The sequence below is a fragment of the Dreissena polymorpha genome, chromosome 2 (genome assembly GCF_020536995.1).
Source record: "Dreissena polymorpha isolate Duluth1 chromosome 2, UMN_Dpol_1.0, whole genome shotgun sequence".
Lineage (NCBI taxonomy): Eukaryota > Metazoa > Mollusca > Bivalvia > Myida > Dreissenidae > Dreissena > Dreissena polymorpha.
This window is the reverse complement of record NC_068356.1, coordinates 109,638,941-109,662,637: the sequence shown is the minus strand read 5'-3', so window position 1 is coordinate 109,662,637 and position 23,697 is coordinate 109,638,941. Positions and strand designations below refer to the sequence as shown.

General features: G+C 36.5%; 2 protein-coding genes across 6 annotated transcripts in view; one reads left to right on the top strand and one right to left on the bottom strand.

The window, feature by feature from the left end:
• The window catches only part of LOC127868472 (fas-binding factor 1-like), a 46,099-nt gene extending 29,935 nt beyond the window's left edge, over positions 1–16,164 (bottom strand). For all 5 annotated transcript variants that reach the window (XR_008044141.1, XM_052410289.1, XM_052410290.1 and 2 more), the window contains exons 1-9: positions 16,053–16,164; positions 10,596–10,629; positions 9,284–9,337; positions 9,016–9,091; positions 7,927–8,032; positions 6,529–6,907; positions 5,995–6,087; positions 4,185–4,355; positions 2,544–2,657 (exon numbers count right to left, since the gene is read on the bottom strand). Coding sequence is in view for 4 of the 5 variants with exons in the window: in XM_052410289.1 (XP_052266249.1) it covers positions 2,544–2,657; positions 4,185–4,355; positions 5,995–6,087; positions 6,529–6,907; positions 7,927–8,032; positions 9,016–9,091; positions 9,284–9,337; positions 10,596–10,629; positions 16,053–16,061 (1,036 nt within the window). In the remaining variant the exon portion in view is untranslated. The remainder of the gene's footprint in view (positions 1–2,543; positions 2,658–4,184; positions 4,356–5,994; positions 6,088–6,528; positions 6,908–7,926; positions 8,033–9,015; positions 9,092–9,283; positions 9,338–10,595; positions 10,630–16,052) is intronic.
• A 33-nt stretch (positions 16,165–16,197) lies between these two features.
• LOC127868475 (nucleoside diphosphate kinase homolog 5-like) lies at positions 16,198–22,931 on the top strand. The gene is made up of 5 exons (XM_052410293.1): positions 16,198–16,422; positions 18,870–19,075; positions 20,061–20,161; positions 20,760–20,878; positions 22,268–22,931. Exons 1-5 carry the CDS (start codon positions 16,276–16,278, stop codon positions 22,349–22,351), a joined length of 657 nt encoding a protein of 218 aa, XP_052266253.1. The 5' UTR covers positions 16,198–16,275; the 3' UTR covers positions 22,352–22,931.
• The last annotated feature ends 766 nt before the right edge of the window (positions 22,932–23,697 follow it).

The following is a 23,697-nucleotide window of genomic DNA, read 5'->3' as shown; positions in this document are numbered from 1 at the left end:
ATATTCCACTCATTTTACCATTGCCATATTCTACAATATTCCACTCATTTTACCATTGCCATATTCTACAATAATCCACTCCTTTTACTGTTGCCATATTCTACAATATTCCACTCATTTTACTGTTGCCATATTCTACAATATTCCACTCATTTTACTGTTGCCATATTCTACAATATTCCACTCATTTTACTGTTGCCATACTCTACAATATTCCACTCATTTTACTGTTGCCATATTCTACAATATTTCACCCACTTTACTGTTGCCATATTCCACTCCTTTTACTGTTGCCATATTCTACAATATTCCACTCATTTACTCATTTTACCATTGCCATATTCTACAATATTCCACTCATTTTACCATTGCAATATTCTACAATATTCCACTCATTGTACTGTTGCCATATTCTACAATATTCCACTCATTGTTTTGTTGCCAAATTTAACAGTATTCCACTCATTTTTTGGTGGTAATACTGTTGCCATATGCAACAGTGTTCCTTCCTTAAATGGTGGTCACATTGTTTCCATAGTCAACAGTATTCCACTCACTCCACAGCAGTCAGTTATCCTACTCACTCTTCTCCTAAGTACCAGTTACCAGTACAAGGTGAACGTACTTATTCCAGTAACTTAAATGGTGGTCACATTGTTTCCATAGTCAACAGTATTCCACTCACTCCGCAGCAGTCAGTTATCCTACTCACTCTTCATCTAAGTACCAGTTACCAGTACAAGGTGAACGTACTTATTCCAGTAACTAACATCTACTGTGAAACCATTATTAATCGTCAGGCATTAATTTTAATAAATTTCCGCAGTCGACCGATCGGCGAATTTAAGATCCTAAAAAACAATCATGCTCTATGTTTGAACAAAAACAAACACTTAGTTGAACAATATTTTTAAACTTTACCGTAGACATGAGGCATTAAATTTCAACATAATCCATGCACACATTCACTGCTGTTTCGTAATCAAGATTAATCCGGTGTTGACACAAAGGGAAGTAGATTACACAAGGTACTTAACTGACACATTACACTTCTTTAAAACGCGTGTGCAGTACAGCTGTATAGAATGCGTTGACTTCTTTTATGTAGAATGGTAATGAATTAGCGCTAATTGTTAATAACTTTATTAACCATTAGGTGCATTGTGTTTTTCAGAGGTGTTGCATATTAGCCATCATGCAGCGAATGCCGATGAAAGACAATAAACCAAATGAAAAGATGACGATGTGTGATCAACATGCGTATTTATCACAAATTAATAAAGAATATTGTAATTGCTGTTTGTTGTTTGATTGTTTGCGTTTAACCACACTTATAACTAATTTATATGTATCAATTTATTTATTTTTAAATTATTGACATTATTGATTTATATACCGGTAGTTTACTTTTTAAGAACAAACACACACATAGAGTTTATAATTTTAATGTTGATATCAGAATAAAAAAAGCATTTTATTTGAAAAAAAAAACACTTAACAAACTGGAACCTCTTTCGTATAACACAAACAGTTTTAAAACGGTATTGACAGCATTTTAATAAAAATCATACCAACTAGAACACATACCCAAGAAAATAAACAAAAATGACTAGTTTGATTTGCTTGCAAAAAAATACTTCATTTCATTTAGAGAGCAAAAAAACAGGAAACAACATTGTTTCATCAACACAACATGGACAATTTTTTAAAAATCAGTCCAGCTTTAAGACTAATTGGCAATTGGCTTCGTTGTTACAAACACTCGTTAACGGTTATTCGATCCCACTTGTCCGCTAATCATAACAATGAACGTGTGAATGGCATACATTAAGAGGGTCCATTACTGTCCCTTGATAACAAAAGACTAGTTAATTGGCATGTGACAAACAGGCCCCACCTCCTGCAGTGATTCTCAAGTGTGTTCCCGCATTCGTACCACGATTTTTTGCAACTGCGATTGATCGCGAATATGTATTACACACAAATCGGATAGTGACTGACGCATTTAAAAAAAATTCAAAATCAGAAATCGGCGAATTTAAGTGCTGATGAAATCATCATTTTTATAAAAATGACGAAATTTTGTGCTGTCGAAAATAAAAGGTTTGACAGTACCTTACTTGAATTAGAGGTAGTGGGAGAGTGGCTGTAGAAATAGTTTCATGACTAATCCCCTCAAAATAATGTGGCCAACCTAGGAATCAAACTGGCTTATTTTTTAATTTTAGTAGGGGCTATAACAAAGAAGCTAGCCGGCCCGAGAAAATTTTAATTTTAAACTTGAAGTATGGAATACATGTACCTTTTCCATCAGCGTTAAGTAATTTGCATTTCCAATGATTTTTGCCAAGTCATGGACTACAAAAAGTCTAATGTAAGTAACGACATCCGTTGAGTAGCATTGCATTAGCTGTTCAGTATTAAGTTGAGCAAAACCTTGACAGCTTTTACCATAACTAGAGCAAGTTTCAGACAGCATTTTCAAAGATGCATAAGGAAGGACACATGAGATATTGCCAGCCCTGGAACAAATAAATATTTACCTGGTTTGGGTGTTGGTTTCACTGCGGGCTCCTGAATCTTTTCTGAATTTTCACTGTTGTTTGTGCCACTGCGAGTTGGGGGCCTGTCAAACATGTTCCTCTGACGTGGGGAGTCTGAAAAATATATCAAACAATAGATGATCACACTGAAACTGTCTCAAGATATTGATCATCCTATCAGAAATAAACCAAACAGCACAATGGCCTTCACCATTTTTGAATAACCTGTAAACATGTGAGACAGAAATGGAAGGTTCGAGAAAAAAATTCAACTCATTCTATTGAGTTTACAGTGTATCATCAAATTGTTTATGGCGTCACGTTTTAAATGTTTAAATATAAAATTTCATTCTAAGAAGCAAACTTTACAATATAAAATAGTATTTCAACAAGAGATGCCCACTCTTTCAGCACTTCTTGTAGAGAGGGAAAAGGTTTTTATTCCAGTCTGCGAAATAAGCGCACGCTCGGTGGCCTGGGCGTGTAAATTATAGCTCGGGCCTATTAAATTGCCATATCGTACGCCCGTCGGGCCAGTAGAAATTCCGTGTATTAATATTGGTCACATTTTTAAGTGTGATAAACGTCATTATTTTGTGAGCACTTCCCGAAGATTTCCGACAGAACTTCGTTCAACTTCGCCTAATATACGAGATTTAAATGCGTTCCGATTGGTCCATACATTCAACGGTCATTTTCGAGTCGTAACCCAGGCCACGTGGTGAACAATTTAAACTGGTTATTTACTATTGGCATACGTCCTGCTGATGTGTTTACTGCTGAAGGAAACCAATCGACGTCCGCGGCTTGCATTTCCGGAATAAACATCGTTTTACTTTGTAACCTTGTGTGTGTGTTTATTTCCAAAGCTGTAAGTCCCTACGCGCACAAGGCTGCATAATGCTTAAATACGTAGCTAAAGCAAAGCCTGGCAAGAAACTGCCCACTACTGATCGTAAGTCAACAAATGACTATGAAAAATCACGTAAACGTGAATTTCAAGAAAAGTGGTTAAAAATCAGTGATGAAGGAGAAGCTACTTCTGTAAGACAGAGTTTAATAAGCTATGCTTAAAAACACAACATAAGAAAAAAGTCAACATGTATGATAAAAGTATGCCATCTTATGATCTATGCCTTCACTTGTCAAGTAAACTTCTGGAAAATAACTATCAGGTTGCTTGTTTTACAGGATATGGTTTCTGACAAAGAGGATCTCCAGGATGGCAGTGATGATGAGATGAACGAAGAAGTTGTTTATCACATGTTAAAGACTTATGATTAATAAAGGACATAATTAGTTAATTACCTTGACTTGTTATATTGTGTTGCAATTGTTTTTGCAATAAGCTTTACAGTTAACATACCCTGGATACAATTTTACTTTTTAATAGATTATCTGCTATTGTAAGATGAAACCCTTTAGCAGGGTGTATATTTTAACAAATTTAGTTTGGGCTAGTAATTTTGCTGCCGGGCTACTTGTCTTCACCATTCAAGTAGCCCAAATGGTTAGTGGATAAAATGAACTATCGTGAAGACTTATTCAGAATATGTAAGGGTCCAGCAAGATCTTAAGAAGCAAATGGCTTGTTAATTAATATCATTTTTATTGATCTTTTTTGCAAGAGTCAAAGCATACCTTGCTTGTCCATTAAAGTCGCTCTAGGGGACAACTTCTCTTCTGCTGCTTTCTGTTGTTGTTGTTGCTGCTGCTGTTGCTGTTTTGCTGGAGTTTTCTTTGTGGGGAGACCCAAATCTTCCTCGTCGTCTGACAGATCCAGCCCGGCAAGTGGATCATCAGCATCAAACTCTAGGGGTCGAACTTATAGATGTTAGCTTGATTGCATTTAAAGCTCAAGGCTTATTGAGAAGCTCTCCAGTCTATTACATATGAGCTTTGTTCTTGGAAAACTGGCCTTAATACATGTGTGTAAAGATTCGTCCCTGATAAGCCTGTGTAATCTGCCTTAATACATGTGTGTAAAGATTCGTCCCTGTAAAGCCTGTGTAGGCCTTAATACATGTGTGTAAAGATTCGTCCCTGATAAGCCTGTGTAGGCCTTAATACATGTGTGTAAAGATTCGTCCCTGATAAGCCTGTGTAATCTACACAGATTAATCTGGGCTCACACTTTCTGCTTAGAACTTGATTTGTCGTTCGAAAAGACTACATTTAAACAAAACATACCATAAACGTGGAAAGTGTTTTCCCTGATTAATATATAATTTGAACTTAAGTCTAAGAATTGTTTAGTGACTACAGACACCAATCACTAGGCTGACAAAATGTCCACTGCCACCACTATCTTCTATTGGAAGCAAAATAGTATAAAGCAACAACATTATTTACAGTATTTTGTATCATAATTAACAAATATGTCACAAAACTGTAGGTAACATTTGTTGATGCTGTTAATATCTTAATTTGCCATTTTTTTTACTTTTGTGATTTCACTAATAACTAACTGCTTGAATAATTTCACAAGATTTTGTGCTTGGTTTATTTCATGGATGATGCAGAAGAATGCAAAATGTATAAAACATTGTAAACTGCAACATATTTATTTTTTGCTTTCTGATGGCTTATAGAGATATCAGTGAATTAAAACTGATATTTCACTGTTTCAAACAGTGAAAAATAACAGTGAAAATTATCGATAATTTGCATTGTTTTACCTGAACCTTTTAAAAAAATGTTTGGTTTTCTAATTGTGACCCCCAATTTTACCAAAGGCAACTACTCTGCATTGAACGTTTATAAAAACATATGGATTAGCTTCATTTGAACATACATGTACTAACATTTCGGGGCACCCAAGGGGGAATTATATTTTCCGGAATGGCAAAAATACAAAAATATTTGTTAATAAGCAGTAAATAAAAAGAAAATGTGTTGGATTTGGTGGAATATCAATTTTTATTCACTTGTGATCATAGAAAATATATATTTTCACTCATGGCTGCACCACTTGTGAAAATATCATTTTCTATGATCACTCGTTAATTAAAATCGATATTCCACCAAATACAACAAATATCCTCTATATGTTTAATGGTTATTGATAAGATAACACAGAGAATATACCATATATTTTTTAAGTGCATGTTGCAGTTAGCAAAACAAAATCTCTTGGCAAGGCTTTGGGTTAACAATCAGGCTTTATATCTTTCTGATTAAATGGGCCGTGCTCTGTGGAAAAGGGATTTAATGCATGTGCATAAAGTGTCATCCCAGATAAGCCTGTGCGGACTGCACGGCAGACACTTTTCGCTTTTATGATATTTTTCGTTTTAAGAAAGTTTCTTCTTAGCAAAAATCCATTTAAGACGGAAAATGTTGTCCCTGATTTTCCTGTGCAGACTGCACAAGCTAATCAGGGAAACAACACTTTACACGCATACATTAAACCACCTTTTCACAGTATGTGGTCTCAAATACAAAATCTTACCTCCAAAAGTGAGAGACTTTGCTTTTGGCACCGTTCTAGGCCTGTCCTGATCCTGACCTGGTTTCAATGTGACACTAGCCCGCTCATTCAAATCTACACAATGAAAAAAATGGTATTGAATGGACGCATTTGATACTTTTTGATAAATAGTTTTGTACACACAAAAAACACTTAACAAGTGTAATGTTATACATAGATATACTAGCTCCAATAAAAAATGCAATTTTTGTGGCTGTCAGGTAAGCGCAGTGGTTGGGAAAGTCATTTCTCATCTCAGCAACCAAGGTTCAATTCCATTGCCCAGAGGCATGCGAGTTTAGTTGGTGCTCACCATACAGATGGTGTTTCCTTCTTCGGGAAAACCAGCTTCCCAAAGCAACACACCAAAATTGAAAATCTTTCAATAAGAACTAAAGAGCTTAAAACTCCAACTATAATTTAACATTTGTTCCAATTTTTCGTAAGTCTGGTATGTGAATTAGGTAGGATTGCTGGGACACAGTCCAGATCCTCACATAATTTTTTGTAAATTACCTGTCATTTTGGCAGGAGCCGTAGTAGGCCGGTAATCTGGAGTGCTGTCAGACTGTGGAGATTGCGGTTTCTTTTCCTTCACCGGCGACTTTCGCGAACCACTCCCAGCCCGACCAGGATCAATCCCTGTCTGTGCGGTCGGAGTGCCTCTACCCTGTGGGGAGGTTATCCTCTGAGTGCTAGGGGTGACAACTCTGTTGCCAGGGGAGGTCATTCTAAGCGGCGGGGAGGATGCTCGAGGGGTTCCACCCCTGGACCGAGGAGTGGTGTTTCGTCTTGGAGTGCCTGGTTTTCCTGATTTCTCTTTCAGGCTGCCGCGTTTAGGGGTCTTGGCTGCTCCAGCTGCTTGAAAGAGATCTGCATCCAGATCATCCAGGTCCTGAAAAGGATTGCTTAGCTGTTCTTATTAAGATACTTTATTTACCCTTCTTACTTGAATGGTAGCTAGAATAACAAAATCTTTCTCTTAGTTTGACCAATGTATTTGCCTTGATGGTGGCTCATAAAAAACTATATTTTACCTTACTATTTACAAAATTGATCAAGCAATCAAACAAAATGCATTAAGAAACATCACCACATTTAATTGCAACTTAAACAAGAGATGTGTTTTTCAGTAACACAATGCCTCCTATTGCGCCGCTTTGAAATACAATTTCAATATATCATTTGGCAGGTTTACAAATTATCTCCCTTTTAAAGCTTATTACTTGCCTTGGATTGTATTTTTTTACTTTTGACATTGAAGGATGACCTTGACCTTTCACCACTCAAAATGTGCAGCTTCATGAGATACACATGCATGCTAAATTTCAAGTTGCTATCTTCAATATTCAAAAGGTTATGACCAAACTTTAACGAGGGTTAAAGTTTTGGGACACACACAATGAATGAATGACAGACAGGTTAAAGTTTTGGGACAGGCAGGCAGGCAGGCAGGCAGGCAGGCAGGCAGGCAGGCAGGCAGGCAGGCAGGCAGGCAGGCAGGCAGGCAGGCAGGCAGGCAGGCAGGCAGGCAGGCAGGCAGGCAGGCAGGCAGGCAGGCAGGCAGGCAGGCAGGCAGGCAGGCAGGCAGGCAGGCAGGCAGGCAGGCAGGCAGGCAGGCAGGCAGGCAGGCAGGCAGGCAGGCAGGCAGGCAGGCAGGCAGGCAGGCAGGCAGGCAGGCAGGCAGGCAGACAGACAGACAGACAGACAGACAGACAGACAGACAGACAGACAGACAGACAGACAGACAGACAGACAGACAGACAGACAGACAGACAGACAGACAGACAGATAGACAGGACAAAAACAATATACCATAAAAACAGATTATACTATCCATGGAAACATAATGCTTGAATTCCCTGAAAAATACAAGAACAGACAAACCCATGCTCCCATGATACAACGACCTACCGCTATGCTCTTTGCCATCTTATTGACGTCTGCCTCAGACACGTCTGAGACATCATCATCCTCTGCTGCCAGAGCAAGGCTACTGTAGAAGTCCTCATCCTTTGAACTTAAAGGTGTACAGAAAAATAGGTAAATGTTGAACATATATCTATGAATCCCCCCCCCCCCCAGTAGCTAGTGGGCTGGCATAACCAATTCTGCACAGTTTTGTCTCTTAAGTAAATTACCCTCAATTAAGAGAATGGTAAACTTTATCATTTTGACTTAAAATAGCTTAGCTCTGTTGTGGTTTGCAAATATGAACCTAACACTGACCTTCGCAAATATATATATATATATATATATATATATATATATATATATATATATATATATATATATATATATATATATATATTTATATTTATATATATATATATATTAATATAATGTTACAATAAAGACTTTTATTAAGACTTTTATTAGTCTCCCTACTTGAATAAAATGAAATAGACATCTGATCCAATTCATACTACTATGTTGTCAGTTAACTTGTCAAACAAAAGCTTGAAGAAACCAAATATAAATATAAGAAACAATTCAAGTGTGTAAATAAATGTAACAGAAACCACATTTACTGTAAAAAAAAGCTTCATAGTAATAACAACTTGTAATACGATTTTATTATATCATTCAATACCCTAGTTAGAGCTTTAGTTTTGATCCCCTCCCCTCATATGTTCTCAATCACTCTGTACTGATGCCCCACTGTGGTCACAGTCCAGTGACCAATATCAGTGATGAACATTACACAGAATAAGAGGAAATAGTCCAATTAAACATTGATATATCAGCTCAGAGAAAAACACTATAGATAAAGGTTACATACATTGAGGCCAGACAGTCCTTTAACAATTATTGCCGATTGCAATTTTTGCTCTGCTGCAGTTTATTGAATATCAGCTGATTAGAGTTGCAAGACTGTTACCAGAGATGAGCCAGTACCCCAATAATGGGGGGGGTCAAAAAAGCAGAATTAAACTAGGCCTTTAGGACTGATTTGGGTAACAAAGAAGGATGCATTTAGTTATGCACTAGGTTTATCGGTACCTCTGTTTTTTGGCTGAAAGCTGTGGCCTTCCTGATGACACAGTAGCAGCTGGCTTTTTCTTTACTGGGACAGGATCTGTATGTAAAATATACTGATCATTTTAACTGTATCTTATAAACTTCTTGTAAAGATCTTACACATGTACAATCATTAGATTAAGAAAGTAAAAGGCAAAGAGGATTTGAGTCCAATTCACAATACACATTTACACAATACACAATTGAAACATATACAATACTTGGGCAGGGATTACTCATTGTCATTTACCATCATCTAAAAGGTCTCCAAGAAGGTCATCTATAGGGTTTTTCACTGCTCCTTCTGAAAAAAATATCAAGATTTGATGCATATATTATTATGGTAATTAATTAAGTTGTTGAATCATGAAGTTTTATCAAAACCTATTGGGTGTAAAAAAATGAACTAAGGAGTTTGCTGGAAGATACAAGTGAGTATCCGGTATATCAAATTGGCCACTATGTACAGTAGACTCTGCCAATACCGGACTCTCGGAATACCGGAACTCTCCCGAATCCGGACGGTCGGGCCAGTCCCGTATTTTCTCCTTCTATTTCTTTGTTAAAAAATGTTGAATAAACCGAACTCTCTGAAAACCGGAAACCGGACGGGTATCTCCGTAAATTTTGTCATTTTCAACGTAAAATACATTGAGTATACCGGACGGTCTAAATTCTCAAGATGCCCGAGGCGTGAAAATAACAATACCTAGTCAGCAAAGCGAGTGCGGTGTCACATTTTGCTCGCGCAATTATCGATAATCGGATTAAACAAACCATAAAGGTGTCAAGTCGTTACCGCGCTATGGGATTCCGATTAAGTAATGTAAACAAACTGTGAATGTCTATAATAGACGTGCGGTAACACCAAAAAGTGATTGACTCGATCGTTTTATTAATTATTTATTATCGCCTATGATAAACAATTTAATTAAGAAATTAATGCATGCCGTTGCGACGATCACTTTCTTGTGATCTTCTCGGGTATTTTAAAAGATCTTATAGCCATGTTTTTAACGCTGAAATTGTTGTTTCTTTGTTTGTCAGATAAACTGTTAGAAATATGACTTAAATATCCATCCATCTGTATTTGCTTTTAATCGATTAAAAACACATTTTTTAAGAATGCAATTAACATCATCAGTACCTGCGTACAGTTATCACATGATCCATGTAAATGTATACGGTTTGTTTTATTTTTATGTGATTCTGTACACAATGAATACCGTGTATATTTCGGCAAAATGAAAACTCTTGGTAAACCGGAACTCTCTGAAAACCGGACGATTAGGCCGGTCCCGAGACCGTCCGGTTTACAGAGAGTCTACTGTATTGATTCCAAAAGTCTGCATAATTCTTTGCAATTCACACAGGCTAATCAGGAACAACAAATTCTGCCTAGGCTGGATTTTCATTTGAAAGAGACTTCCTTTACATTCAATAAAACATAAAATAACATCTCAGATTAGCCTATGTTGAATGCACAGGCTACTCTGTGGTAATACATGTTGTGTACTTAACCCACATGCAGAAGATTTTTCCCGCAACACTGTTCCACTTACTTGATTTTGAAGAACTGCCACCTGGTGTCCAGTGCTGAAAAATGTTAATGTAAAAGTTTAGAATTGGCTATAAAATATTCAAAGATTCAAACATATTTCAGGTATCAAGTTGACTGGTAAATGCACATAAATTGAATCTTGTATTATTAAAGCCACTATCACGCTCACCCATACTACATACTTACTGTGTTGTGCTATATAAAAAAAATCAACAACAAACAGTACTATACGATGGTTATTTACAATAGGAAGACCTTAACAAGAGCTGTCAGAGGACAGCGCGCTCAACTATTCGAGTGCTTGACAGTATTACGTAAGCCATCATGGAGAGGGGGGAGAGGTATAATGTGGGTGTGTGGTCATTTAATAGATGATCTTTGAAAAATAAGGAAAAAAAATATAAAAAAATTGGGGGGGGGGGGGGAGGGGGGGATTCTGGGGTGGGGCATGGGGGATGGTTTGGGTGGAGTGCATTGTGGTATGTCAGGTAAGTGTTGTTTTGTCAAAGTATCAATTAAATGTGATCATAAATAAAGAAGTTATGGCAATTTAAGCAAAATGTTCAATTACCTAAGTATAAAAGAGGCCATGATTCTGTCAAAATCCTTGATACAGTTGTCTGCTCTTGTTTATAGACTGGGGTCATGTTGGTAAAGAAGTATGCAAAATATAAAAGCAATATGTCAAAGGACACAGGAAATATTTGGGGCGGTACGCAAACTTTAGCATAGATTTATCAATAATATGCATATAATATGCAAAAGGGGCAATAATTCTGTCAAAATGCTTGATACAGTTGTTTGCTCTTGTTTATAGGTTGGGGTCATGTTGGTAAAGATGTATGCAAAATATGAAAGCAATATGTTGAGGGACATAGGAAATATTTGGGGTAGTACGCAAACTTTAACATTTGCACGCTCACGCTAACGCTAACGTCGACGCCGGGGTGAGTAGGATAGCTCCACTATATATATTTCGAGCTAAAAACAAGTAACATTGGTGTAAAATGTTAAAATGCAAACAGTCGGCATTTTTTAAGCAGGATCGGATTCATTCGGGTTGCGTTCATTTGCATAATTTATACAAGCTATAAATACAAGCTATCCTAGAAATCAACCATTTTTGCATTCGCTATATGAGCCCGGTTTTTCCGACCAGCACTTTTTAGTTACATCCCAAAAAAACATGTAAAATATTAATTTCATGAATGAATTTGAAAAATGTTGTGGCCATATTTGATAAGATTAACATGTAACTTGTTTATAAATATCATAAAACTACCAAGTTCTACACTGTTAGTACAAAAATGTGTTACAAATACATGCCGATTCTGGACAAAAATGTAATAGGTATACCTTTTATAGTGCCCATGAGTTTCTGTTTCCATCACTCTACCAAAAAAACTTAGGCTACTTACCTTTATTTCAATATTATCAAATTATCAATAAAGGTTATTTCTTGGATATAAAACTTAATCAAGGGCTGTTTGTGAAACATGCATGCCCCCCATATGGGCTGTCAGTTGTAGTGGCAGCCATTGTGTAAATACCTTTGTTGTTACTGTGACCTTGACCTTTGAACTAGTGACCTGAAAATCAATAGGGGTCATCTGCCAGTCATGATAAATGTACCTATGAAGTTTCATGATCCTAGGCCTAAGTATTCTTGAGTTATCACCCGAAAACCATTTTACTGTTTCGAGTCACTGTGACCTTGACCTAGTGACCTGAAAATCAATAGGGGTCATCTGCCAGTCATGATCAATGTACCTATGAAGTTTCATGATCCTAGGCCTAAGCTTTCTTGAGTTATCATTCCTAGGCCTAAGCATTTTTGAGTTATCATCTGGAAACCATTTTACTGTTTTGAGTCACTGTGACCTTGACCTTTGACCTAATGACCTGAAAATCAATAGGGGTCATCTGCCAGTCATGATCAATCTACCTATGAAGTTTCATGATCCTAGGCGTAAGCATTCTTGAGTTATCATCCGGAAATCATTATACTGTTTCGAGTCACTGTGACCTTGACCTTTGACCTAGTGACCCGAAAATCAACAGGGGTCATCTGCCAGTCATGATCAATGTACCTGTGAAGTTTCATGATCCTAGGCCTAAGCGTTCTTGAGAAACCATCTGGTGGACGGACCGCCCGACCAACCGACCGACCGACATGTGCAAAACAATATACCCCCTCTTCTTCGAAGGGGGGCATAAAAAGGCACCAACCTATACAATTTTCAGTCAGACAATCATTATTTTTATGAATGGTGACATAACAGTTTGTGTCCAATATGTTACGTCTTGAATTCAGATCTCAAACTGTTTTTACATAACTTGTGTAGCGTCTACAAATGTTTTGATACGAACAACGATGAGGTCGAAACGCCGAGATGACAAATCAATGCTGTTTATTTCAACGCGAATATTTTAAAATTTCGTATACAAATCATGTTTGCTAAGTGGTGTCCAATCTGTTACATCATTGACTATTTACCAATATAAATTGTCTGTTTTTGCAAAATGCCTTAACATATTTTGTTTCAATTTATTAAATCGTAGGACTTTCCACAAACACACTTAACTAAAATGTTGTGGTAAACACACCAGCTTAAATTTCACAAAATGTTGGACATCAAGCTATTTATAATGAAACCAAAAAGTGCTGGCGGAAAAAAACGGGCTCATATTCCAGTTACCCTGAAATCATTTCGGCTTGACATAATGATTATTCATGAGAACTAAGTCATGCTTCTGATGCTGACCGAATCAAATCTCGCGTTCGCCCGTAAATGTTCGGATATTTTGCGGGATATAAAAATGGAATTTTTTGTGACACAAAAAATAAAAACGAGCATTTTGTATCTGTGGAAAGGCCCCTTTAAAAGAACTTATGTGATATGGTGCACTCGCATACTAATGATATTAATCCAAAGTATCAAACACGACAACGGTTTGTGAAAAAGTGTAACTTTTTGCAATGGAAAAAGCCAAGTATTCCGTATTCAAAAATACGCTATCAATTTTCTCCGGAATCCTCCGCAAGATAGATCTTGTGTCTAATCAACTTATCTTAATACACCCACTTTCTCTGGACCCTCTGTAAGATAGATCTAATTGTTAATTCAAACCTTTGGCTTTCGTTGATAAGGGTTTTTGTGTAAAGTTTTAGTTTTGAGTATTTTTCCACAATGGCTCGCCAATTGATGTCGATGCAAACAGGTATTGTGTTTGTTACGATGTATAAGCCTGATTGAACTCGATTTTATTGACAAATGTGAGACAAATGTGAGACATAATTTTTTTACATACAAAATTTGGTTGACAGGAAGAACTCTGAGCTGTACGTATGTACTCATAAAAGCTCAGAGCAGTCAAAATGAAATATCAAACCTGTAGGAATGTATTACATTTTTTAGCTCATCATTAATTGCAATCTATCTATCTATCTTCCAGTAAGGTCAAACCCCTTCTGGGGACATAGACCTGTCGCGCGTCAACCGACAAGAATGTTAGTAAGACTGAAATAAAAAGATATAAAAGAGAGAAAGAAGTGTGTTATTTTTAAAAAACAGGTTAAAAACAGATCAGGTATTCTTATGGGGAGATATGTTCAACCCGGCTAACAGCCAGGCTGAACTCGGGTCCAGGGAGGGTGATAATATCAGGAGGTAGAACATTCCAGTGGATGATTGTTCTGGGAAAGAAGGAAAACTTATGATAATCAGTTGTGGTTTGAATATTATGGAATGCTTTTGTATGGGAGGTTCTTGATGGTCTAGTAATAGGTTTGAGGTAGTCAGGTATAGGAATGGCTACCTGGTTATGCAAGATGTTGTGAAACATAACCAGGCGCTGGTCAATACGGCAGAGGTCAAGGCGTCGCCAATTTAAGGAAGAAATCATGTCTGTGACACTGGACAGCCTACTGAAGTCCTGTTTGGCCCAACAGGCAGCCCTACGCTGAACTGACTCAAGTTGTTCAATGCCAGTCGCGGTATGCGGGGACCACACAGAGGAGCTGTACTCCAGCTGGGGTCTGACCAGTGTTTTGTATGCGGTGGATTTGAGTTCTGGAGAATGTACTTTTAGGTTGCGTCTGAGAAAACCTCGTGTTTTATTTGCTTTTTTTGTGATGTTGTCGATGTGGACCGAGCCCTGGGGTACACCGGAGAAGACAGGGATGGTACTAAGAGGTGTAGCCATTGAAAACTACAGATTGTGACCTATTGTCCAGGAAACTTTTTATCCACATAAAGAGTATGGCCTCTAATTCCATAGTAGTGCAGCTTATAAAGTAGTTTTTCATGATTTACCATATCGAACGCCTTTGAGAAGTCAAGCAAAATGAGGTCAACTTGGCTTCTTAGGTTTACAGCCTGAAGGATATCATCAATGAGCATTAGAAGTTGGGATTGACATAAGCTGAAATAATTCGCGTTCAGAATAAATCTGAGTCTGCCAAAGCAAAAATCATCAAAAGACTATATGGCGGCAATTTATATATACTAGGATTGACATGACCTCTTTTCTCGAAAACCCGTGCTGCAGATCATAGAAGAGATTTTGTGCTTAGTGATGCTAGATGAGACTAAGTGTTCCAGGGCTTTGCACAAGATACAGGTAAGAGAGATAGGGCGGTAGCAGTGTTCGACACTAACTAATCTGAGTAAGGAGTCCAAGGACTTCTAACTTTTGAAATTGAGAAGTCCGGATAGATTTTAAGGAGTCCAACAATTAAGACACTTTTTATATCATATTTTCGGCCATTAGCACATGTCAATCCATAAAATGTTCATATTTTATTGTATGTTTGTTTTCTGATCGAAGTTGTAAGTGACTGCTGTTCAATATTTGTTATATTGCAAAACGGACAGTGACAGAGAACCAAAATAAAAAAATCGGATTCTTTTGTGTTTGTCCATGTGTTCAAGCAGAATGATCTGTGGCACATTTTTCGGATCCACACAAGTTCTGACATTCTCATCTTGCGAAACAAATAAGAAATCAACTGATTTTTTTTAATTAAAAGATGATTTTAAAGGAGTCCGACGGACTCCCCTGACGCAAAAACAAGGAGTCCGAGTCTCATTTTAAGGAGTCTCGGACTCCCGGACTCCCGTTAGTGTTGAACGCTGCGGTAGTTAGCTGGGTCTGACCTGGAGCCTTTTTTGTAAACTGGGGCAATTGCACTGATTTCGTTTTAATTTGAATAAGACAGTTTTTTTTACATGTGGAAATTACTATAACAGGGATTTATGCTCGATATTAATGATTGTCGGTGTGTGAAATTTAATACTACTTTTTAATTTAATAATACGTGGATTGAGTGGTACAGGGTACGAATACGTGTTACAAACTTGTAACAACATGTCCAAGCATCGCATGTACGCGCTGTCAACACAATAAGAAACCCTTGATTATATACAATAAATCGGTGATACATTTATTAACATACCGAATCCATGTTTTCATTATTCAATAAAAAAAACGTTTGTTTAAACGAGCAACTTTGAAAAGTATTTTAATTTGACAGGTAAACAGCCATCTTTAATTAAAGTTGGAGGTGTTCGGATTTTGTGCTTCAATCCAAATCTCGCGGGATTTACCTGTTTCCCTAGTGACCAAGGAAGCCATTAGTTGTTTACATTCAGTTTCAGTTTAAGCGTGATTTTAACAAGATGACTGGAGAAAACGCCGACAATATATCAATGGATCCCCCGCATATATATGTAGAGAGAACACTGGCAATAATAAAGCCAGATGCCATCCATAAATCAGAGGAAATTGAGGACATCATTCTTAGATCTGGATTTGCCATTTTGCAGGTATGAAAAACACGAATAACCAATATTGGCAATAATCATGATAAATATTAATACAGGGCTTAACACTAAGGCACGTCCGAACGACATTCACTGCCTGTACCTAGGACCGGGCTAGCCAATGTCCCAGTAACATGCCCGACCGGTCGTGTGTATTTTGGGCTATATCAATAAACTGCGTTTTAAATAAACTTTTGAAAGATGCAAAAATCTTAATACAGTATGATCAGATGACAATTAAATCCCAGATTGAAGTCGGAGACTACAAACAGATCGTAACTCGAAATAGATTTGGAACCCCCTGATTGCAATCAAAAAGAGGCCGACAATTCAGAAATGTAGCGGATCTGTGGTCTAGTGGTAATACACTGGCTTCACAATCCAGAGATCGCTGGTTCGATCCCCCGCTGCACCTAACCTACTAACTCGTCTTTCGCATGAGACGTTAAACCGAGGTGCAGTGTACTAGGTGCTATACACCGGGCACTAAAAGACCCAGGGTCACCTTCTGTATCTTGCACTATCCCCCGTAACCAACTAACACGTCTTTCTGGGGGCGATGGCCATATGGGAGACAATGCCGGTGCACTCGATAAAAAAAATCAAAAAAATCAGAAAATCCCTGGCGTTTTTCCCGATAAAACACGTCAGTACCTATTTTTAAACGGAATTCCAATATATACGGTTTTGATTGGTTTCCTCTAAGTTAGGTGTTTTTAAAAATAATTTTTAAACTAAAGGCCGGGATCGCCCAGGATTGTCCGGGATCGATGAAGGTATAAAACTCAACATTAACACAAAGTTTATATAAAATTATTATTTATTTATCAATTTTAAATAATTTTAATTTGTTTGATCAATAAGAAGTGTTTTGACAATCTTTTTTACGCAATTCAATTAGCAAAACTAATATTAATGGTCGATCCCGCCTTTTAGTAGAGAGTTAACCGTGTACAATTGTTACGACTACCGTAACACGTTATTTGTTATTTTGCGACACCTAAGATTCACTTACCGTTTGTTGTCAGACGGCAACCGCGGCAATCTATGTTAAAAGGTTTTAACGTTCATGTCGTTGTTTAAGTTTGGCTTTACGGGTGGGGATGGGGGTTCCTTGGATAAGAAAAGAAAAGAGAAGGAGGAAAGTAAGAGAAAGTATGAGGAAAAGAAACAAAAGGAAATTTCTCCCAAAATGGTGTGAAGATTACAAATAGATGTCTTAAGTAGATGAATATTGAATTTATTAGCATTAGTAAGGCAAGCTAATATGAATGATTGAATCATAATTGCGCGACTCCATGCGCAAGAAAATACAAGTTAAATGATAAATATAAAGGTTTTGATAATACTTTGGCCGGGGCACATGAAAGATTGGTCAGGGCTAGTAGGTTCTGCATTTAGTAGCCCGAATGGGCTAGTTGAAAAAAAAGTTAGTGTTAAGCCCTGTAATATTGGCTATTCGTCGACCAATAGACAATGTGGGTGGGATATTTTCACATGTTTCTTTTATACAATATACATAACATATAGATTTAAATTTATATATGCCATGTGTTTATGGACAATTCTTCTTCCATGTGATGTACTATCAACTTGCCAATAGAGAATCACATGCCAAAAAACGTTAAATATTTCCGTTAGATTTGTGGTCTTTTTGCTTTTGTGTATATATGACAAGGTTTAAAAATAAATGCTATTATATCATTTTTCTGTATTATTATTTTGCCGCAGTACACTTCTGATTTTTTGCAAAAATGACCAACGAAAGTACGACAATGAAAAAATATCATATGATCACACAAAAACTAAAAAATAAACAGTTTATAACGCTGTCATTTAACCATATTTCAGTTTTAAAAAGGTTTTATTGAAAATAAATAAACATTACCTATAATGAAATGATGTACACAAAATCACTCACTATCGCCAATAAAGGATCACTGTTTACAGCATTATCTCCCCTGTCAAATCAACAGTTGGAGCATCTTTTCACAAATTTGTAAAATTGTACATTTATCCAAGGGAAACACACTGCAACAATTGTTTTTGATTTGAGTATACTTTTTAATGAAATACACGATAGTGACCCCCTATTGGTGTGCCCCCAATTGGCGAGTTGACTGTACTAATCTCACTCTGGTCTCTGGAGCATACTCGGACATAGACCATTAACCATACTAACTCCGCCAATCACTGAACTTAGCTATTAAGTAGACCATGAACTAAATAATCAGTTAAATGGGTGCATTTGCAAAAACAAAAATTCAAAAAAAGACTTAAACCACTCAAAATGAGATATATACAGACAAAAGCCAATATAAATTTTACAATGCATTAATATTTTAATACAATTAATAAGATAACGTTATGATTCAATAAAACTAATAAAACTGCAAGTCATCTAATATTTAAAAGAAATGTTGTCTCATATTATATTAACATTATTTCAGAAACGCAGAGTTCACCTTACCCCTGAACAAGCTAGTGACTTCTACTCTGAACATTATGGCAAATTGTTCTTCGCGAGCCTTGTAGCATACATGTCCAGTGGGCCCATCATAGCGCTAGTAATAGCCCGGGACCAGGCTATTTCATACTGGAAAGAACTCATTGGCCCAACAAACACAAACAAAGCCAGACAGACGCATCCAGACTGGTAAGTGGCGATTTGTTGGTCATTGTCGGCTCACATGTACTTACATGTACCCCGGGTACTCTTAAGTATACTTATATGTACCCCGGGTAAATATACTTAAACATACCCGGGAATTTTAACGCTTAATCGGTTGTTGTTGGCTATTTTTAAAAATTAATTATGTTCACATTTATAATTAATTTATGTTAATTTTCTGTTAAATGGCCTCCATATTATCGAAACTTATACTCAAAAAGCATTTTGATGCAGTTTATTTTTTTAAGTAGACATTTATTTAAGATAAACAATATTGTTTTACGGTAATCGGTAGCGCATTTTACGCCATCAGATTTTAAGCGGAAATACAACTCGGGTACAGTCTAATATCGACCGGGTACCTTTAAATTGATTTACTGTACCCGGGGTATATGTAAGATGTATACTTAAGAGTACCCGGGGTACATGTAAGTAGTACCTGAGCCAACAATGACCAGTTAAGCGTAAGTGGCTGAAACTCTCTGTTGTGATTGAAAGGATTTAATAAGAGATCAGGCTTTTGAAATTTAATTGAGACACAATCATGGGGTACAGCTGTCCTTAAAACACCTGAGAAAGGCCTTAAAATTTGTACATTCATATTATTGTGCATACAAATAAATGTTCAATTATTTCTACGATTTTTTACCACCTCTTAACATGAAAAGCTGCATTCTGTGTTTAACTGAAGAGCTTTAATCAATTGAATATCAACATTAGCCTTTAAAAGTAGTAATGCACATGGATTGGTATAGGCCTTCCATGTTATTGAACATCTTAATAATGTTTGCATTTTCCTGTGTAAATTTGTTGATAAATCTGTTTTTGTGGTTATGCTGTTTATTGAATGTAAAGCATTTAATTTACTTGCAGTATGAACATGAAGATGGAGCTTATCACAATATACTTTTTGTCTTGCAGTTTGTTTACAAAGCATGATTTGGTAAGTAGCATACTGCGTATGTTTCAGTTTGAGAGCTATTTATGGCACAGATGATCAGAGGAACGCTCTTCATGGCAGTGAAAGCTTCATGTCATCGGAACGGGAAATCAGATTCTTCTTTCCAGACAGTATGTTGGCTGTTAAACAGTTGTTCATGTACAATATGTTGGCTGTTAAACATGTTTTGGAGTGAAAAACACTGTTTTAATGTTCTTTATTTAAGATGTTAACAAAGTAAAATTTAAACAAAATTGTAAGATACTTTTTGTTTAGGGCACTGAAGCATAAAAACTCCTCCAGCATACATATCAATCATTCAGAACCCTCATTCTTTACCTTGTTTGTATCAAATAAAGGACTTAATTTATGTTTTTCCCCACCACTGATTATCGTATCACTTCCAGTCAAGTTGGAAAAATAAGCGTTGTTTTGAAACACACTGTACATTTTATACGTTTGAGACAATGTAATGAAGCAAAGATCAGACTTTATCCCCACTTTGGGAGCCTTCTCAAGATCTCCCTATATGACTCTTGAGTACTGATTCTACCAAAAAGCAATCTTGTGTCTGCTTGTTTAGTGTCTCAATTGACCCTTGCTTTCAATTTAATTGAGCTTAGGTATACTATAAGGAAGTAATTCAAAGATGAACTCTTAACATGGCATCGCATTAAATCATCATTACACGAAAACTTTGTAAGTACTATGTACTTCATAACATTTCAGGTATAATAGAGCCAGTTCCTGTTGGCCAGGCATCCAAAGACTATCTGTCGCGGAAAGTGAACCCCACCCTTCTCAAAGGCCTTACAGAGCTCTGCAAACAGAAACCACTAGACCCTGTGGTGCGTATCTTCATCTTGTGATTATTATGTTGTTAACATATTTTTACTCCATGACACCATGATTATAAACAAGTAATCAGTTGAAATGTTATTAAGGTGACCAAGATATGTATGCAATTTTTATGCCCCCTTCGAAGAAGAGGGGGGAAATTGTTTTGCACATGTCAGTCGGTTGGTCCATCGGTCGGTACATCCACCAAATGGTTTCCGTATGATAACTCAAGAACGCTTTGGCGTAGGATTATGAAACTTCATAGGTACATTGTTCATGACTGGCAGATGACCCCTATAGATTTTCAGGTCACTAGGGCAAAGGTCAAGGTCAAAGTGACTCAAAGCAGTAAAATGGTTTCCAGATGATAACTCAAGAACGCATAGGCCTAGGATCATGAAACTTCATAGGTACATTGATCATGACTGGCAGATGACCCCTATTGATTTTTAGGTCACTAGGTCACAGGTCAAGGTCACAGTGACTCGAAACAGTTAAATGGTTTCCGGATGATAATTCAAGAATGCTTAGGCCTAGGATCATGAAACGTCATAGGTACATTGATCATGACTGGCAGATGACCTCTATTGATTTTCAGGTCACTAGGTCAAAGGTCAAGGTCACAGTGACCTGAAGCAGTAAAATGGTTTCTTATGTATTCACACAATGGCCGCCACTACAACTGACAGTCCATTTGGGGGGCATGCATGTTTTACAAACAGCCCTTGTTTTCATATATTGTGATTGTAGTGTATTGTGTATGATTTTCGCCTTGTGATAAGTAGGTCCTGAGTTTGAGTCTTGATCAGGAATTTCGAAAAGACACGGTGTACTGACAAGAGAGTGTCCAGACTATAACTGCATCATTTATCATGAAATTTAAAAATAACCATCTATTAATGTTAATCAAGTTTACAGGCTTCTCACCTGTACAACTTGTCTGCTAGCTCTAAGGTTAATATCAAGGTAACACTTAAAGGTTCCAATGTGGACATAAGACTCTTTAACTAACTTCATTAATTATAAAGTTAAAAATATAATTTGCCAAAAATATTATAATTAGAATGATATAGCAATTTAAAGTAACAAGTAACTTTTTATAAATTCTTACAAAAATCACCTTCAAAGTATTTTCAATAGTGCAATGCCACGGACTGGAACTTATCCAATTATATTATCATAAGGTCAAGGTCACTGTTAAGGTCAAATGATGCATCATAGTGTAGCTTGTTCAATAATTACTGGCATATTGAAAATTTGCTTGACAACTGGCTTCTGTCTTTTTTAATCATAACTGACATTTTGATAGAATGAAATAGCTGGATTTCCAGACATTAAGTTAAATAATAACAATGCAATGTATCACTACAATTTATTTGTAAACATCTTCTTTTCAGATATGGTTGGCAGATTGGCTTCTAGAAAACAACCCAAACAAGCCCAGGGTTGGAGCCATGAAAGTGCAAGAACCAGACAACTGACTGACTTTTTAAGTTTTCTAAATTGTGACCCAAAACTGAAAAAGAAATATAACACACTGTGATCCTAAAAAATGAAAATTTTAGCAGCATTTTGCCAGGTTCGTTTAAAAATATTCATGAATGGAAAAGTTGCCCCTTTAACTTCACTTAGATTCAGCATTTATTGTTAACACATTTGTTGTGCTTCTTGTTTAATGTGTTGTTTTTTTATGAAAAAAGCATGTCAGTGTGTTTTTTATTCCCCTAAAATTTAATGTTTTTGTACTGTCACACTTTCCTCTTTATTTAAAACTGAAAAAAATGCACAACAGACTATTTCTGAAAATAAGTTTTAATAAACCTCTATGTTTCTCAGTTATAATAAATTTACAACAGACTTATGCGATTTCATATTTATTGCTGCATGTATTCATTTTTGAATCATTGAATGGAATTTTTTCAGTCAGTATACATTAATTCATTGAAATATTTAAAATATACATTACCCTGTGGATTTATTGAGTGTATACTTTTATACTTTATTGTTCTGTGATAGCATGTACATATAGTTCTACTTTATTAAATGAAAATACAATTAAAATTACGACTTGTTGGCTCTGTTGTACCATGTTTTTAAGTTGTCTCAGTATATCAAAAACAATAAAAATGTTTGATTACATTTTTAATCAATATTTTGACATTTGACAGTTTATTAAATGTATGCTTATAATTTGACAATGCCAAGAAATTTTATTATGTCCCCCACTATAGTAGTGGGGACATATTGTTTTTGCCCTGTCTGTTGGTTGGTCTGTTGGTTGGTCTGTTGGTTGGTTTGCGCCAACTTTAACATTTGCAATAACTTTTGCAATATTGAAGATAGCAACTTGATATTTGGCATGCATATGTATCTCATGGAGCTGCACATTTTGAGTGGTGAAAGGTCAAGGTCATCCTTCAAGGTCAAAGGTCAAATATATGGGTCAAAATCGCTCATTTAATGTACACTTTTGCAGTATTTCAATATTCAAGATAGCAACTTGATATTTGGCATGCATGTGTATCTCATGAAGCTGCACATTTTGAGTGGTGAAAGGTCAAGGTCATCCTTCAATGTCAGATGTCAAATATATGTGGCCAAAATCGCTCATTTTATGAGTACTTTTGCAATATTGAAGATAGCAACTTGATATTTGGCATGCATGTGTATCTCATGGAGCTGCACATTTTGAGTGGTGAAAGGTCAAGGTCATCTTTCAAGGTCAGAGGTCAAATATATGTGGCCCAATCGCTTATTTTTTTTAATATTCTTTTTTTGCAAGCATGTTCTTCATATACGCAACCTGAACAGAAAATTGCATAACAAT